General features: G+C 39.8%; 1 protein-coding gene across 9 annotated transcripts in view; it reads left to right on the forward strand.

Moving 5' to 3' along the window:
- Positions 1–16,691, forward strand: part of MAP2K5 (mitogen-activated protein kinase kinase 5) — a 213,835-nt gene that overhangs the window by 159,540 nt on the left and 37,604 nt on the right. For 8 of the 9 annotated variants that reach the window (XM_073304431.1, XM_073304432.1, XM_073304435.1 and 5 more), the window contains one exon: positions 15,098–15,159. The exons of the other annotated variant lie outside the window; for it this stretch is intronic. In XM_073304431.1, coding sequence (XP_073160532.1) covers positions 15,098–15,159 — 62 coding nt within the window. The remainder of the gene's footprint in view (positions 1–15,097; positions 15,160–16,691) is intronic. 9 annotated transcript variants of the gene reach the window in all.

Here is a 16,691-nt window from a genome sequence, read left to right on the forward strand (position 1 = left end):
TCCTGTACATTTTGTCTCATTTTTAGGTTGCTGTTTTTAGATGTAATACATGATGCTGATTAGGAAGCTTTGACAAAAACATCAAGACTTTTTTTTGAAAGCTTGCGGAGTTTCAATGATGTTCTATCAGACTGTGGTGGTGGAACAGTTTTGTCACTTCGAACTGCACTATCCTAGTCATTCTAACCTACTGTTTATATTGTGCTCACTTAGCTTGATTTAAGCACTAAAGTCTGATGCCCAAGGCACTTGGTTTTTACCCCAATGTTCCTTTAACTACAGATGCTACCTCTGTTAACTGTTGGACGTTTCTTTTATACTGCAGTCACTTGCAGCATATTTGGTAATACTTTTGTCAGGAAGCTACTTATTTAAATAAGATACGGATTTCAGTGGGTAGAATTGACCCAAAATTTCAGAATGTGCTTGGGTGTAAAGTTTAGGTGATTCTCCCAGCATTGACAAGTATATGTTGCAGGATCAACATGCTTTATTGGAGGGTGAGGACATGCTTACATGTATGAGCACATCATTGGGAGGTCATTCGTCTAGCACTGATCTGGTTCTTTGAGCTTTTCAGATTTCCTAGCACCTGCATTAATTATTACTATTTAGGTCGGACTTACAGGCCCTGATTAGGAGCCCCACTGTGCTAAGTGCTTGGAGCAAAAAAGTCTGTGTCCCAAAGAAGTTGCAACATATTCCCATACTTATGCCTGGGATGTCACCTGTAGATGACTTGCCTTTAGTGATTTGGTAGCATAGCAATCCCTGAATCTAAGATCAGCTCTGTGAAAAGGAGCTTATTTAAAAAAAACAAAACAAAAAAGTCTCAAGGAACTACATGATATGTTGACAGCTTCTTGCAGCTGTCACATTTTTTTATCTAAGATCAGAGTTGTTGCTATCTCACCTTACGATCACTTTGGCCAGGAGTCTTGGTGTGGTCCGTAAACATCACTGGGCATTGAGAAATAGTCACTGAGGTGGTCTAGTATTTCTTGTTTTAACTTATTTTATGTTCCATAATATGCAACTGAACCATCATTCTCCTACGCCAGTGGTTAAGCATGTGGGAATATTAGGATTTTAGATTTCCATATGCAACTCGATTTTAAGTTTTAAAAGTGCAACTGACTTTGTTTGTATCAGGCTCAGTTGCTAAATGGAGGTTGCATGTCAAGAACACTTCCAGCCTGTGGGAAATAGTTCAGTGAATTGGATCTGTAGTGTTTGCTTGGCAGGTTTGTATTGTTAGAGGGTCATTTAATAAGATATATAGGGTTTAGATTAGTGGTTGCATCACTTGGAGGTGCTGACTCTTACCAGGAGAGTATCTTGGTGGGCATTTATTGTAAGGGTTATTGTGTTCTAGGTCATGTGTAGTATTGTCCTTAACAGATGATGTATTTCTCTTCTCTTTGTGCTTTGTTAGACATTCTAGACTCCTCCACCCCGTATACTCTTGTTAATATACCCATTTTTAATCTTGTTTGTTTTATTCTTAACTTGCTTTATTTCCCCTCCTCCTATTCCCTCTCCCTCAGCTCTTTGCCCATGTTGGGGAACAATAATGGGACCCACTTACTGTGCTAATGTGTATGACTCTTTCCACATCAGGACCTCATGAGAGATCGTCTGTTTATTATCTGGCATTGTACAGCTGCTGCTGTTTTCAGTAAGTTCTTGCTAACATGGGTATTAGCGATTAGAAATGTTTAGTGTTGTAAGACTGATTATCTTGGGCCAAATGCTCCCCTCTGTGGTAGAGTATATAGAGGGGAAATAGGGGCTGAGAGGTCCTAAAACACACAGGACGGGGGAGCAGAGCTCTGCACCTCCCCTCCAGCCTGCAGTTGCTCTGCACATGTTTCCTCAGGAACCCGTAGATATTGAGGCAGAATTCCCCACCTAGCTTAATGAGGATCATAACAGCTAGAGGTGATGATCTGTAGCTTCTCTCTCCCCCGGAACCGGTCGTGCACAGCAGTGGACCACTCGCAGCACACGCTCCTGAATGAGTCACACTACCATGGGTATGGCAGGGAAACAGCAGAGAGCAACAGGCTTTCCATATGGGTGCCTTAGGACCTGTGAGGATAGGACCCGATTTCCACAGGAATTCTCAGACTCCAAAGAGCTGGTAGGCCGTATTTCCTCGCCACTGAGGAGAGAATGATAATGAGTCACAAGTTTTAACTCCTGGAATCTTTTTCTTGACTCTCTAACTGTGACCCTTCTAGGTGGAACAGGGTAATCTGGGTCTTTTTTCCCTATAAATATGACTATCACAGAGTTGTTTAAAGAAACTTTCCTTAAGGTGGGTGTCCAGTGGCAGTGCAATGCCCAACCGTCTTGCCTAGGGTGGTCAAAGCGCATGACCTTGGAGCTTCTGTTCAGTGACCTTGAACCTAGTGTGGGATGAAACTGCAGTCTGACATCTCTATGTGACTCAGTCACGTAGATGGGCTCCTGAGGGAGTCATAAACCTGGTATCCCGAGTTGGCTCCAGGCTTGTCTACTGGGGAGAAGAGCTGGCTGGCATTGCTGCTGGCTGGTGGGGCTGATGTCATTCAGGGATCAGGATATTTTTTCAAAAGCCTTTGAGTAGACCAGTAGTTCTTCCTGACAGAGATGTTTTTGTTTGTAATTCCCTCCACTATATAAGGCCCACATACAGCAAAGCAATTTCAGCAAGTGCTTGAGTCCATCTTTATTTATCAAAGCACTTAAGCAATGGAACTTAAGCATGTGTTTTCACTTTAAGCACATGCTTAAGTGCTTTGCAGAATAGAGGCCTACATGCTTTTGATAGTGCCGTGTTTTACTATGACTGTAACATATTTTATAAGCTGCAGATGGATAGAGTTGAGGCTTGATGGGATTATACAGATAGGTTAGAAACAGTCATGGTGATGTCTCATGTTGTGGTCGATGAAAAGAGTATTACAGTTTTTGAAACGTATCCAGGGAAAACAGAAAACTTATCGTGGTCTATTTTTAATGCAAGGTACAATGCTAAGAGATCTGGTTATCTCCTTTCAAAGTGCAATATGTTGAAATAAATGCAGTTTGATCATTTTTAACTATGGTAACACAGAATTAGCATTAAGATCTTGACTCTTTCTAAAAGTCATTTGTTCTGTTGGCAATCATTATTCCTCTAAAACTATTATTATCCATTCCACCAAAACAGAAAGTAATCCAAAAGTTAATGTTCTGTTCATTTATAATTATGGTTAATTCATATGATGTATTGATGAGCAAACTTGTTAAGAGGTCGTTCTTGTGTTACATAGGTATTCTGGATTGTTAACAAACACTATATGTATGGTGACACCTGACATAAGAAAAACCCTTATTTAAAAATATTTGTGGTTGTCATGAAAATGTAATCTTTGATGCTGTTCATTTTTTAACCCATGGTGAAAAATTCAGGATCATGGCTAATTCTGGAAAAGTTGTTGTAAAGTTGACTTTTTAACTGAAAATTTTTTTAATCTAGCAAGAATGAGTTATAAGACTCCTTAACTATAGCAGATCAAGAGAAGTGTTTTTTCTGTTTCTTTCCATGAATTAGTATTGACATTTTCCTGCAGAAATTCCACATGTTTAGTAAGTGATTTGAGAGGTAGTTGTAAACTGTTCTGTCAGTTCTTTGTAATGTCTTTATTATTAATAGATGTGGTCAGGAATTTTTCACCTTTTTTTTTTTCTGGTCACAAAATGTCAATTCAAAACTGAAACTTGTTGTGCAAATATATCAGTTTCAACAAAACACTCTTCAGGAAGGTTTCTAAGGACCCAGGAGTGTGGGGAAGAAAGAGACACGTGTGCACACATGCACAGACCCACCCACCCCAGAATAACCAGGATCCGAGTGGTTAGCGTACTCATTTGAGATGTGCGAGAGCCAGGTTCAGTTCCTACTCTGAATCAGATCGATGTAGCAGATGCAGGTTCAAATCCCTACTCTACCTGATTTGGAGCAGGGACTTGAACCTGGATCTCCCACATCTCAAGTGAGAGAGGCCTAGCCAGTTGGCTAGAGAGGCAGTCTCTCTCTGGCCCAGTCAATATTTAACTATTTATACAAAGTGGAACAGCTCCAATAAACGAAATTGAGAGAGACAAACTCTCAGAAAGAAAACAAATTTGGAAACGTTGAGATTTTTTTATGAAACAGAGTTCTTGTTTTCTAGCTAGCCCAAATTATTAATGAATTATCATTATTAGTTGGTGCAGCTTATTGAGGAGTATTGTATGAATGGGACACTTATCTGATAGGGCCATGAAATGGGACACTTATATGATTTGGCCTTGTTGTTGCAGTTATCAGTAGGACATACTAATTTAAGCAACAGTCCTTGTCATAGCATCTTCTCCCTTCCATGATGGAACTTATGCTTGATGGTCCAAAAGTGAGGATACAATAGCGTTAACATCAGTTCATCCAACGGCACAGCCACTAATATAGGCAGACTGGTGCCATTTGAGTGCTGTGTATCATTTGATATTCTAGCAATCAACTTTGTTCATCTGCAACTCTCAGAAATGTTGAATGGGAACGCTGAGCAGTGTGGGTTAATCCCTCCTGGGAAGGATACACATCAGTTGCTGTGAATGCAGCCTTTCCAGCAGCATACCAACATGAATGAGCATGGAGTTCTACTGAAAATAGACGCTCAGTGCCCAGCCTGAGAGGTGTCCTGGTTGTGGCCCTCTGTTCCACAATTGTGCAGCCACAGAATTTAATGTACAGTCCACCCCGGCCACAAAATCACGCTTCTGAATCTCTGGTTACGTTTTTTCAAAAAATCATTCCTACTCATCGTGGTGGTGAATATAACTTGGAGACACAGATAGCATGAGTGTAAATCAGTGCGGCGTTGCCTGCGGATGTCTGAAGCAGTAGTTCTTGGAGGTGTATTCTGCCCCAATTCATCTCAATAGGTTGACTCTTAAACGTAAAGATTACAATTTAAAAGCTACAGTTTTAGCTATTTCACTGCTTTCAATACCAGACTGCCTCCCAAATTCCACAGATGTCAAAATCCCAGCTGTTCTCTGCCCAGCTGCCAAAGCCTCCAGCATCGCTCCTAACAACTTTTGTGATGTGGCTGTGCATTGGCTGTATAGGAGTGTGTAGCACATTGAAAACTGTGGACAGCGTAAAATAAATTGAATGAGAATGAGTATGAAAATAAATAACACAAGGGCCACTGCACTGATTGTAATTATGCATTTTCATATTTAATTTATTAAAAACCTTCAGTTTAATATTTAAATGAGACTGCCTTGAATTTCCAGTCTACTACCCAGTGTGCTGTGGGGTACAGAATTTAGGTTCAGTTGGTCATAGAGTACATGGGGCCGAAGTCATAGTGCATTCTTGTGTCCTCCTTGTTTGATCAAAACAAGCAATGGCATTGTTCTTAAGCTTCAAACCTATAGCTACACTCTTCTGTGTTGTGCAGCACACCTTGAATTCTACATGAGACTTCATTGTCTAGTTATTTCCTCAAACATATTCGAAATGAAATAGTTTAAAAACGTTAGCGCTTACGATGCTCCAGCCAGCCAGCCAAATGAATTTGAGGAAAACATACAGATGTTTTTGGATCCATATGGCAAATCCCAGGAGGCTAAACCTGACAGCTCTTGGCTTTTCAGCATGTCAGCTTTAGGGGTGTCTGTTATATGTCCAGAGATGAATAGACGGATGAAACTTGTGCTATGGACCACATCCAGTAGGCAATCCCCTGTCTTAAACAACTGCTTTGAATTATCCCCAAGCTCTCCAGGGCTATTTGGTTTGGCTTTTATTTAGTTAAAGTATCTCTACTAGGAAACCAATTGTTGCTGGTCCCATGGGTGGTTGCTTAAACCGGATTTCATTGTACTGTACCATTTGTGGTAGCAAGCGCTGTAGTTAAGCTTTCAGAGTAGCAGCCGTGTTAGTCTGTATTTGCAAAAAGAAAAGGAGTACTTGTGGCACCTTAGAGACTAACCAATTTATTTGAGCATAAGCTTTCGTGAGCTACAGCATCCGATGAAGTGAGCTGTAGCTCACGAAAGCTTATGCTCAAATAAATTGGTTAGTCTCTAAGGTGCCACAAGTACTCCTTTTCTTTTTTTGTAGTAAAGCTTGAGTTCCAGCGTCTAACCCCTTCTTTTTCAATAGCCTTCTCCAAGCGATTCTTTTTTGGCTGAAAGTTTCCATAGCTGGTCTCAACACAAAGGTGATTTTGTTTGTTTTTAAAAAATTCAGCTGTTCTGAGTTACGGTCAGGGCAGGAGGGAAGCAAATTATTTTTTCTTTCTTCTAATCAGTTTTTTTGTGTTTGCATAATGTAGAACCAGTGACATTCGAAACTTCGGACTTGCGATATTGTTTTGAAAGAGACTATTCACAGGAGCACGGACTGCTTTTGTGAGTAAGGGATTGCAGCATTGTGATCACTGCACGTTTTGCAGCTATTAGGACTTTTAAAACAGTCCGGTTTGACGAAAATAGTTTTATTAGTTTTAGTCATGAAAGCTTAAATTTGGAAGTTTACATGTGAGAGCTTTTCTATTATTTTTGGAGAAATGTTCTCTTCTGTTTTTTAAATCTCTTTGTTAACTCACCCCACCTCCGCAGAGAAGCTAAGCTTCACAGGACTGCAGTTTGGATCAGCTTCAAGGAGTTTACAAGCTCCACAAACTGAAGAGCTCTGGGTATCTTCTTTTTTTTCATTCATAATGCTGAGAAATTTAAAAGCAAAAATGAGCATTAATGCAATGTTAGTGTTCAGACATCGCGCATTCAAATGTCGTCAAATTCCAAAATGTAAGGCTTCCTCTGCAAAATTAACTTGCCCGTAAAGCACATACTCCATGTTGTAGTTGCTTTTCCTGGTCAAATGCAACCTTTCATTTATTGCTGTGGCATATCTGTAAAAATATACAGTACGTGCAACATGACCAAATTAATGTTACAAGAGAAACGTTAACCTTTCGAGAGCTTAATTTCTCAAACTTAATGTTGCACCAATGCTCATTTTTGGATTCTTCAATCTACATTATATAGTATAGAATAACAGCTTGCATAGGATCAATATTCAGCACAGCTTGACTTTTCCTTTATGAATCTTTTTATAGAATGTTTCTATCTATGTTGCCATCAGAATATAATATACAGATTTTGCATAGATTTCTATATTTTAATCCTGAAAACTTTTATGTTATGTTTCTGAAGAGAGAAGAAAGTCAAGTATCAGAATATATGTATATAAATTATGACATATGTATGCATGATATATACATATACAAAATCCATAAATAATATGGTTCATCGTAATTTATGTCCTAGACCAATTGTACTTTTATTGAGACAGAAACTGTGACCTTACCAGTGTATGAGATTCAAAGACTTCTATAGGAACAAGGTAAAACCACAGGTAGGAATTGCTGAATAATTACCTTTAGACCAACCTGAGCAAGAACCTTCCCAAGAGGGTGAGCTCATTTAATGGTTCCTAAAACTCAATCTTGTGGATGTCAATGGTCATGCTTGATTATTTGCAGCAGTGTTTTATGAAAAAGCAATAAAAATGCATTGGGAGTATACAGAGGAAAAAGGCAACAATAAATGGTTTTAGTTTTTCAAGTGAAGTCCCTTTGGTGTGAACAGGAAGAGGCTGTGTTTCATGCTGCTGTGCCTTAGCTATTTGAAAGGGGCGTGCGTATACGTGTATCTACCTAAAACATTGCTCTGCTCTGGTAGCTTATGATCGACAAGAGACCAGCAATGAGAGGAAAAAATTCTTAAGTTTGTTTTTAGAGAGAAAGCAATTACAGTTACGGTTAAAAGATTAACCTGTTTTCCAGCTACCTATACACTTAACTGCAAGGGATTAAAAAAACCTTCAGAGAGCCATATTAACAAATACAAAGCTTGGCAAAAGGTAGAAAATGACATAATATACATTGTAGGTAATTCCTAAGGTTAGTTACTCTGTTCATCTTTCTTGCCTGTGCCAAATTCTGGAAAACATTTTACAGTAGCAAATGCCTCAGGAGAAAAATGACTGAGTACTTGAAATATCCAGAGTGTGATTATATGTGAGATTATATATATTTATGCACACAAGTATCTATTTATGTATATAATTCCCCCACCCTACTCCTGCAAGAACTTGTAGACAAAGCTATCCTGGTGAACAGCTAGTTCTCGCTTGATTTGCAGTGTTGAGGGTAGTCTCAGTGTTTTGGTGGATAAAACAATGGCCTTTCAACCTTGTTTCTAGTCCAGCTGGAGAGCCTGAAATAAATGAGTTTACTGCTGACACTCCAGTCCCAGCAGACAGAATTTCACACCAAAACGCCCCCACATATAATTTGTCACAATTGGCACCTACCACTAAGAAAAGAGCAAGGACTGACCCAGTGTACAAATGTAGTCATCTTTCACCTTCCAGCTCAGGTTGGCAGTAAAATCCGGGCAGTCTAGAAATGCTATAAGTCTGGCTATCTGAATCTCCTCCAGCCTCTGTTGTATTCTGCAAACCTTGTTACTCTAAAGGATTCACGTGTAGTCAGATTTCTGGAGGAATCTTAAAACAAATTTAGTAAGAAGTCTGTAGCATATTTTTAGGAATACAGCTGAACGTGGTCAATATTTCAGTCCATTGGTCACATTTAAGTAGTTTTCAAACTACAGTGCATTTATTACACGTAATTGCACAGGGTTTTTTTCTGGTTAGTGTAAAATGTAGCACTTCTGAAAATCAGACTAAGTACTTACCCACAGCTGTCTTTCTCATAATTAAATGTTGGCTACTGTGTAAAAATAAATATGTTCTTTGAAAGCTCACTTGAAAGTTACTAAGTAGTAAAAGAGAAGCAGGACACAGTAGCAGTGCCTAAAAATTCTATAACCCTGTTCAGGTTGGTCTGGTATCCCAAAACTCTGCTCACAGGAGTGATTTATTAAGCACTGTAGATGTGCCCCATTAACATACAAGAGTCTCTGTCCAGAGGAGACTGCAATCTCAGAGCCAGGGTATATTGGGAAAACTCCAAGAAGGGATCAAGTATCAGAAGGGTAGCTGTGTTAATCTGGATCTGTAAAAGCGGCAGAGAGTCCTGTGGCACCTTATAGACTAACAGACATATTGGAGCATAAGCTTTCGTGGGTGAATGCCCACTTCGTTGGATGCATCCAAGAAGGCAGTAACTTGGATTTGGTTTGTTCTCTTACGTTAGCTCTCCTCTCGTGGCCATAGAGCCAGAGGGCCATGTCATCTCCTTCCGCACAAACACATGCACAGAGGAAAAACTTACATAAAATAGCAGTAGCTCTGGAGCTGTGCAAAATGTCACAGAGAGGAAGGGTTAGTAGCTGAGCAAAGCCTCCAAATAGCATAGAGCCAGTGGACTTGCTACAAATCTGGCCTCTGCCTTTCAGGTAGCAGGGAACTTGGGCTTGTCTCTGCACTGCTCTACAGTTGGCCTCCTTCCTGGAGCCATCTTGGTAGCCACGCTGCCATAGCTGGTCTATGGCACATCCCTGAAGGTGAGTAGAGGTTGTAGGTTGGAAGTTGGTTTTGAGTGTCATTAACTTGAGAATGTTTCCAAGAAGAGCATGCCGCCTAGAGCAGCAGCTCCCTGAATTTGTTCCTTTCCAGGTGACCATGCCCACCCCAAAACACACACACACACACACACACACACACACACACACACACACACACACACAAAATCATGGATCCAAGGTAGTGGCCTCAGCAGAGGAAGGAGATAAGCATGCCAAATACATTTTTGCTCCCCTCTTTCTTTAGCTTTTGGGGCTGGTTTGTATGACTAAGGCCTGATCCTCAGTGGTGGTTCTGTACCTGCTGAAGTTCTGGTTGCTCAGTGCTTCTCAGACCAGAAGAAATGGGAGAGGCTCTAGGTTTGTGTAGTGAATGAGGATAAAACCCAGACCTGGTAACTTATATGCACAGATTGGAAAGGAGCATTTGAATTCTGAAGACTGTGTTCATTCCTCCAAAGCCAGTCCCTCTCTCTTTAAAGAAGAGGGATTCAAAAGAGATTCTCTAAGTGTAAATATTCCCAGGTCTTCATTTAGATAATGCAACTTACCTAAATGCCATGAAAGTCGATAAGCTCTATAGCAGAGAGTTGTCACTTTATAAATTAAATATCAGGAGCAGTGTTTGAAGTTTAAAGCCCTCCCACCTCAGCTCAGATTTTCTGCTGCTGTGCTTTTTTCTTTATGCCTGAGCACCTTGCTGACAAGTGCTAATAACGATGCCAACAGAGGGTCCAGTTGGAGTTACCACACATTAAACATTCTGAACTTGTCCTTTTGCTCATAGATTGTGCATAATTAATAATTAAACGGTTTCAGTTGTAATGGGTTGACCTTCCTGAACTGTTCATTATTCACAAGGCAAAGGCATCACTCAAACTTTTTTTTTTCCCTCCTGCTGCCCTTCTCTGTACTCACTGTACATGCACATTTCAGTTGTTTTTGAGAATCAGGCTGACCAAGCACTTCAAAAGCTGCCGAGACTTAAACATTGTCCTTTTCTGTGTTAGGTCTTGCTTACATAAATGTTGTTTTGATACTTGGGCTAGTAGGGTGTTTTGGAAACAAGATGCAGAGGAGAAAATGGCTTGTAAAGTTCTAAAGCTGATTGGCATCGGTCTCCCAGCAGTGTATTTATGGCTCTAGTGTTAAGGTTGTATCAACCTTCCCATTAATAAGCCGTTCTATTTAGAAGTTAGTAATTTAGAAATAGAAGTACAGAAGAACCCCTGGACTGAAGCCCTGACATATTGAACAAAGAGTGCCAAATTTTACTGGAAAAAAAAAAGAGAGTCCATTTTGTTATTTTTTGGAGTTTAAAAAGTATGTACCTCTTCCCCATCCTCTGCAAAATTTTACACTGCATTCTTTTGGCCTTGTATAGAATAAGACTCTGTTCTTTGGTAGAATGAAATAAAGTTGGCCATTAGATCTCATGTGGGCAATTCACTAATATTACTCCACATGTGTGACAATATTTTCTTATGCAGAATGTGCAAAAAAAAGTTAGCATGAAGACTTGATGGGGATTTCTGAGGCTTTGTTTTATTTTATCGTATTTTCATCCCCTTGAGAGTCCACCGGTGCTCCAGTCTAGTGAACTTCAGGACACAACGTAAAATGTATTTATTTTGCTTAGATTTTGTTTGGCTTTTTGTTTCATATGTAACAACATAGTGGTTGCTCAAATTTCAGCAGGTAACAACAGCAGCATTTTACATATTGGGAGTAGTTTCATGTACAGAGTATTTTTAAATTTGTAACTAAGCACATACAACAAACTCATTCTCTAAATAAAAATATTAATGTTGATATTAGTGCATGGGATGGAAATGATAATCTAATGTATGTGTTCCATCTCCAGCTACTATGATTTCAAAAATTCTGTGTATGTGAGCAAGCTCAGTGGCCAATTTTTAACGTTTTACTATGGAAGAAGGTAGGTTGATTGTCTGCTCTTTCAGCTCTTTCCAATGGAGGCTAAGATGTGCTTCCTCTTGCATGCTTGTAGATTTCAGCAGGTATTTTCAGAAGTGAAATGAAGGTATTAATTTGATGCAATTAGCTGTCTTTGGTGCAATTATGTGCAGGTTAACAGAATAGAATATCATGTCTTAAATTCAATTCATTCTCCATGCATAGGTACCACTTTGGCTTGTTTGGTTTCCCAGGGAAGATAAAATGACAGCTTTAATCAAGTTGGCTGGTTGGCAATTCATTAAACTATTGTATATCACAGTTTGTAATGAGGCCTTAGCTTGTAGTAAGTTTTATGTGGGAATCTGTATTGAATCCTATAGCAGAATTTTAATATTCTTAATAAACCTCGTCTCAAAAAAGTGATCTCTGACTTGCCTAAAGTAATAATTTCCAAATGTCACTTCCTGTTTGGCCCCATTGCAAACTGGACGACTCACCATCTTTCTTCCCTGGACTCCAGGTTGTTGAGTTTTCAATACTTATGGCATACATTTTCAGAATAGTTCACAGAACATCACTACTACTTCACTTTACCAGTATGGTTTAAGTTACAGTATGTACTTGAAATATTATTCTTTCATAGTGAAATTTGCTGGCCGTCTGCCTAGGGGTGGGCATCGCTTAGTGACTTCAGTTAGGGCCTGCTCTCGCATGCTGTGGAGGCAGAGCGTTGCTCATATAATAGCAAGATAAAAAGTGATGAGCTGGACAGAAGTCAGTGTTGATAGGTGTGCTGCCATGTGGTTGCCAGGGTGTCTGCGCCCATTAGCAGAAATGAGCCTTAAGGACTGCATCTGAAGCCCATGGAACTCAATGGAAAGACTAGAGCTAAGCACCCAGTTTACATGCTGAGAATCATGTAGGTTATCCTCCACCTACTGCCCCCACTTCTTTTTATTCTAAACTTCTGAGAGTAGAGTATCACCTGGAAACTGCTGTGATTGATGTCCTCGCAGCCTCGCTTATAAGTGCCTAAGATAGAAGGGAGCCGGCGTGCAGTGAGTTAGAAATTTCCACTCATGGTGGATGGCTGTGCTTTGCCTTTGACCTCGCTCGCACCCAGGTGAAGCCTCCTTTCTCGCTTGGCTGGAGCACAGCAGCCTTGGGCTACTTGCTGTGCTCTGTACAGGGAGTTTCAGGACAAAGGTATTAATGATGTCGTGTTACTGAGTACCTTGCAGTTTTTTAGTGTGGTGTTTCTTATAGTTCTGTTGATTCCTGACCCAGGGAACTCAGGAACTCTAGTTCCAGTGAAGTAGAGGGAGGGTCTCCAATTGCTTCATACAATTCAGTGGATGTTCACTCCACTTTCCATAATGTAGTTTCACTCTGGTATAGGCAGGGCTTTGGAGCTGTGTTCCGGCTCTGCTCCAGCTCCAGGCAAAAACCTGCAGCTCCACTGCTCTGGAGCTGCTCCGCGGGCTCCGCTCCAGAGCCCTGGGTATAGGCAGATCCTGTGGTGCTGCCCTCTTTGTGATTGCAGAAATTATCACCTACCAAATAGGTGTTAAGTGCTGCCTGCCCTCCTCCTCCACTCTGGCATAAATTGATCCACATTTGCAGTTCTCAGAAGATGAGCATTTTAGATCCTCCTCACTTGTGCCCCTGGTGGGATTGGCAGTGCTCTCTTCTGATGAAGGGGTGGTCCCTGCGCAGAACTAGCTCCCCAGAGTGCTCTGCAGAGGTAGCTCCAGCTTCCAGTTTTCAAAGAGTTGTGTGAAATGTATCCAGTGAGCATTTTGTGTGTTATGTGGATTTGTTCTGTTTTAATCCCCACATCCCACTTGGGAGCGGGGACAGTTACCATTTCTAAACTCAGACCTGAGTATAGGTAGGACAGCAGAAAACCATGGAAATATGTACACCAGCCTGTCTCCATTCAGCACAGCCCTGAATTTTTCATCTTACATATGATTAACTTCTGCATGTGATTCTCTGAACTAGGGAAAGTTTAAAGGCTCTGTGTTTCCTTATGTTTCTTCTACTCTCCAGTGAAAACCTTCCTATACTGATGTCTTTTTTTAATTTTAGAAATACTAACCTTTCCCTCCTCTTGGACAAATTCAACAAGAACGAAGGTGCATGTCAAACATTCTATACATTTAATAGAACTCTTTGAAAATTGTAGAGCGATGCTGGCTTCTCCTTTTACTCTTCGTTTACTTTTGATTTAATTGTATTTTCCAGCAGTTTCCAATTGTTCGAATTGGAAATGAAACCTTAATAAGAGTTCTGGTTAATTTTCTGTCTTGTAATTACCTATCTCATTTTTCTGATAATTGGTCACAGCAATTATATGTATATTTACTAATCACATAGGAGGCTCTGCAGTTGTATCTATCTGCCACCATTGATAATGACACACACATTTCAGAGGTGCTTTTATCATCTTCTTTTTTCCACTACATCAAAGCTATTTCCTCGCATTCTCAATAATGAATACATGCATGCATTTGACACAGTTGTGTGCTAGAGAAATTGTTTGGCTCCCACCAAATGCTGCACGCTCTGAGTTTCTTGCCTGCAGCGCTGGAAGGTTGTATGTAATGATATATTGCTCATCCAAATGGCCAAAGCACTCCAAAGCACAGTGAGATTAAAATAAGTCATTCCTTTGTTAATTTAAATAGGTGCATGTATCATACTTTGCAGGGTACTTTGTGTAGGGATGTCAGGAAGGAAAAAAGCTGCCGAAAGGTATTTTTAATAGCAAATGAGAATAGATGAGAATGGAGTCATTTGCAGCTGCCTGTTTTATGTGGCTCTCTTGTTCCAACTGTAGGTCTAATGAGATGACACTGTTCAAGTACTCTGCAGTGTAATTTCATTACATCCTGAGCTGTTACACTATAAACACAGTGGAGTTCTCTGTCGTTCTTGGAAAAACTCCTAAATTCGTAAAGCCCTCCTTTGCAAATGGTAATGTTGTTTGCTCTCTGTGTAATTTTTTGCTTGTGCTCTTAATTTATTTGCTTTCATAAATACTTCGTAGTTAATTTAGCTAGGCTGGCAAATCTTCCATTATAATTTCTTTTATCTCTTGTAACAATTTTTCTTTTAAATCTAGCAAGAACTATGCATAGTAGGACAGCTCTGAAATGAATAAGTGTAAATAAACATGAGTGTAAATAAAAAGTGAATTCAGTGAAAGAAACAAAGGTCAACACAAGAATAATTTCACAGCTCTTTGTTAATTACAAGACCATTTGTGTGTTACTTAAATAATCATTAATTTCTCATTTACACTTTCCCTACCTTCCTTTCTACCCTGTGGCTATCATTGTCCTTTTTTCACCTCTCCTCGGTGTCTTTCCACATGTTTCTACCCGTTGTGTAGTACTCATTACTTTAAATTCAGTGTTTTATAACACATGTTCAGAAGAATTTGTACCTTTTTCTCTATTTCTCTGTGTGAGATGGGGTATTGTTTCATACTGCGTTTTTAATGTTTTATTGCTTCCCTTTTTAAAAATTGTCCTCACTTCTGACTCTTTCTTCCTTCCCTTCTCCCTCCCTCCCCCAAATATCAAACCAATCCCAGGAATCGCCAGTCCTTCCGGTTGGGGAGTTCTCTGAGCCATTTGTACACTTCATCACTCAATGGTAAGCTCAGTTTGCAAACATGCCATGCCCTCAATGTAAATGATACATGCCATTAACTCTGCAGCTCCATGAGACCTTATGGCTTCCCCTGCATCCTTTCTGAGGCGAGAGGGACTCGGGGGCCTTGGGCAGATGAGGCAGCAAAGCTGAGCAAACTGTTTAAATTATGTAAACGTTATTTACATGAAGGGTCGTCAAAGTACTTAAGAGGGTTTTTCCTGTTTTAATAAACGGCGATGAATCTGGGTGCATTCTTGTGCACAGAGACTAGTTTAAGAATTCAATTGGGAGGGTTGGGGGAAAGAGAGAATCATATTTATAACTTCATTATTCAGAGCTGCTGGTATTATTACTCATAAAACTGCCTCAATGTTTAGAAAGGTAAACAATGTCCTTGATTAATTCATTGGCTTTCCAGTAAGTAATTTTTATTCTGAGTCATGTTTTAAAGTGCACCATAGGGCGTATGTTTTTTCTTCCAAACTGAATAGTTCAGTGGAAGGCACTTAAATTTCAGAGAGAGGGGAGAAAATATTGTTGAAAGAATAAATTTCCTATGCAACAAAAGGTTAAAGCTCTAAGTACAATTCATTGTAACAAAGATGAGAGAGGAAATGCTTATTGGGTTTTTTTAATGTCTCATTTAAAAAGGAAGCAGCCATTTAAGTAATAAAATGAAGGCAGAATAACTGACATTGAACTTTGTATAAATGTGATGTTTTTGACTAAGATGTTTCCATTTATTACAATGCACTGCCTGGGCCAGCTGGTGTAAATTGGCAGGCCAATGGAGTCAGTGTAATCAATGGAGCTGTGCCAGTTTATGCCAGCTGAGAATCTGGCCCTGCAGCAGTGTTTAGGAGAGGAGTGATTTAGGGAAGCTTTCCCAATGAAGCCAATGAGGTTAAAGGCACTGAGCCCCACCGAGGATCAGGCCCATAGCTGTCTGCGATGTGGTAGATTGTGCTTTAAGACATTTCAAGTTCTCTAGCACATATTAGGGCCAATGAGCCAAAAACTATGCAAATAAAATGAATATTCAGATATTTTAATATATTATGTATGAAACCATTCCAAGAAACTCTCTCTCTCAAGATTCCCATCGTGTGTGGCAAATGGTATTGAAAATGAAGAATATACAGTATGATTTATCAGTTAATTAAAATAATAAATACGCAGTTTGTGTTTATATACTACAGGCCTCCTTTTCGATGGCTAAAACTTACAGCAGGCCCCAATGTTCAGTGATTTTACAGCATAACTAACTGATGTGCAGGAGACTGCACCTTCTTATCCCTTCCAAAAAAATTAATTAGATGTTGCATAAAAAATGTTATTGAGAAAGAAGGAGGGTTAACCTGTGTTAAAATTTCCACAGATGTCAAGAAACGTGAATGATGGTGGATAATAGCCTGGTTTTCCCAAGAGATACAGCTACTTTGGAATATCAGATTAGGACTGTTACCCACCCACTATTCAGACAGCTTGCATTACTTGCTAATCTGTGCATTATTTGAGGTACATGTGGTTAT

The sequence above is a fragment of the Lepidochelys kempii genome, chromosome 10 (assembly GCF_965140265.1).
Source record: "Lepidochelys kempii isolate rLepKem1 chromosome 10, rLepKem1.hap2, whole genome shotgun sequence".
Lineage (NCBI taxonomy): Eukaryota > Metazoa > Chordata > Testudines > Cheloniidae > Lepidochelys > Lepidochelys kempii.